Source organism: Cariama cristata, unplaced genomic scaffold (genome assembly GCF_000690535.1).
Source record: "Cariama cristata isolate BGI_N322 unplaced genomic scaffold, ASM69053v1 scaffold43667, whole genome shotgun sequence".
NCBI classification, from domain to species: domain Eukaryota; kingdom Metazoa; phylum Chordata; class Aves; order Cariamiformes; family Cariamidae; genus Cariama; species Cariama cristata.
Window position 1 is genome coordinate 5,033 of NW_009626744.1, and position 1,015 is coordinate 6,047.

The following is a 1,015-nucleotide window of genomic DNA, read 5'->3' on the forward strand; positions in this document are numbered from 1 at the left end:
TACTTAGCTCTGAAATTATGTTTCTGGACTAATTCAGACCCGTTGTCTATTCAGTTTCACATGTTTTGGAAATGATTAAACAGAACCTGAAAAATAAAGTTCTTTTATTGCTGAATAGATGGGACTCTTTCTTGAGTAACTGGGATGGCAAAATAGTAGGTGGAGGTGAGCTTAAGAACAGGTGAACTTAAGTTAACATCAGGTAGATTCAGCTTCCACACGCTGTTTAAGAAACAGCAGTGTCAAAACAAGCATCCAGGTTCACCCAACCTTAGCCATTTTCTAAATACTTTAAGAAAGTTGAGTCCCATGGCTCGTCATAAAATTCACATTACCTGTTTCAGAGAGAGAGATAAATCAAAGCTTTGTCAGAGCTATTTTAAGAACAGCTGTCCAAACCCAATAGCACTTGTATGGTTATAATAATAAACTCAAACATTTAAAACAAAGAATTTTAATAATTTTTCTAGAACAAATAATTAATCAAATAGGCCGAATCCCATGTCATCATCAGATTCTTCAGACTCCTCCTTCTTCTCTTCTTTCTTCTCCTCAGCTGAAGGAAAAAAAAAAAAGACCAAGACGATGGTCAGTATTTACATTTTTTGCACCACAGAGTTTCAAGATACATGTTTTGGTGTTGTGAGCTTCCATATTGTTGGTATTCCAGCCTTCACAGCTCATCTCATTCCCTTTCAAGAGCCAAATATAAACACCGAGGGGACACAGACAGTACTATTGAAGGGATGTGCTTTACACAGTGAAATCTGTTTGATTCTCAGTTCTAAGCCAGACCAATCCTAATGTGGATGAAGAGCAAATGCTTCTAATTGCCCACAGAAAAAGCAACTGTTCAGTTTACACTTCAATCACATAATGAACTGCCAAAGTGGAAAAGCCTTGAAATTTGGACTCAATCGTTAAGATTTTAATGGATTACAACGGAGCTGTCCCATAACAATGCCTCTCCACTCATACTCACCGGCAGCAGGGGCGGCAGCTGCGGCAGGGGGAG

At 38.6% G+C, this 1,015-nt stretch overlaps 1 protein-coding gene across 1 annotated transcript in view; it reads right to left on the reverse strand.

Annotated features, from left to right (window-relative positions):
• Nucleotides 1-479: 479 nt before the first annotated feature.
• The window catches only part of RPLP2 (ribosomal protein, large, P2), a 4,308-nt gene continuing 3,772 nt past the window's right edge, over nucleotides 480-1,015 (reverse strand). The window contains exons 4-5 of the mRNA XM_009704138.1: nucleotides 983-1,015; nucleotides 480-556 (exon numbers count right to left, since the gene is read on the reverse strand). Of these exons, the coding sequence (XP_009702440.1) occupies nucleotides 480-556; nucleotides 983-1,015 (110 nt within the window). The remainder of the gene's footprint in view (nucleotides 557-982) is intronic.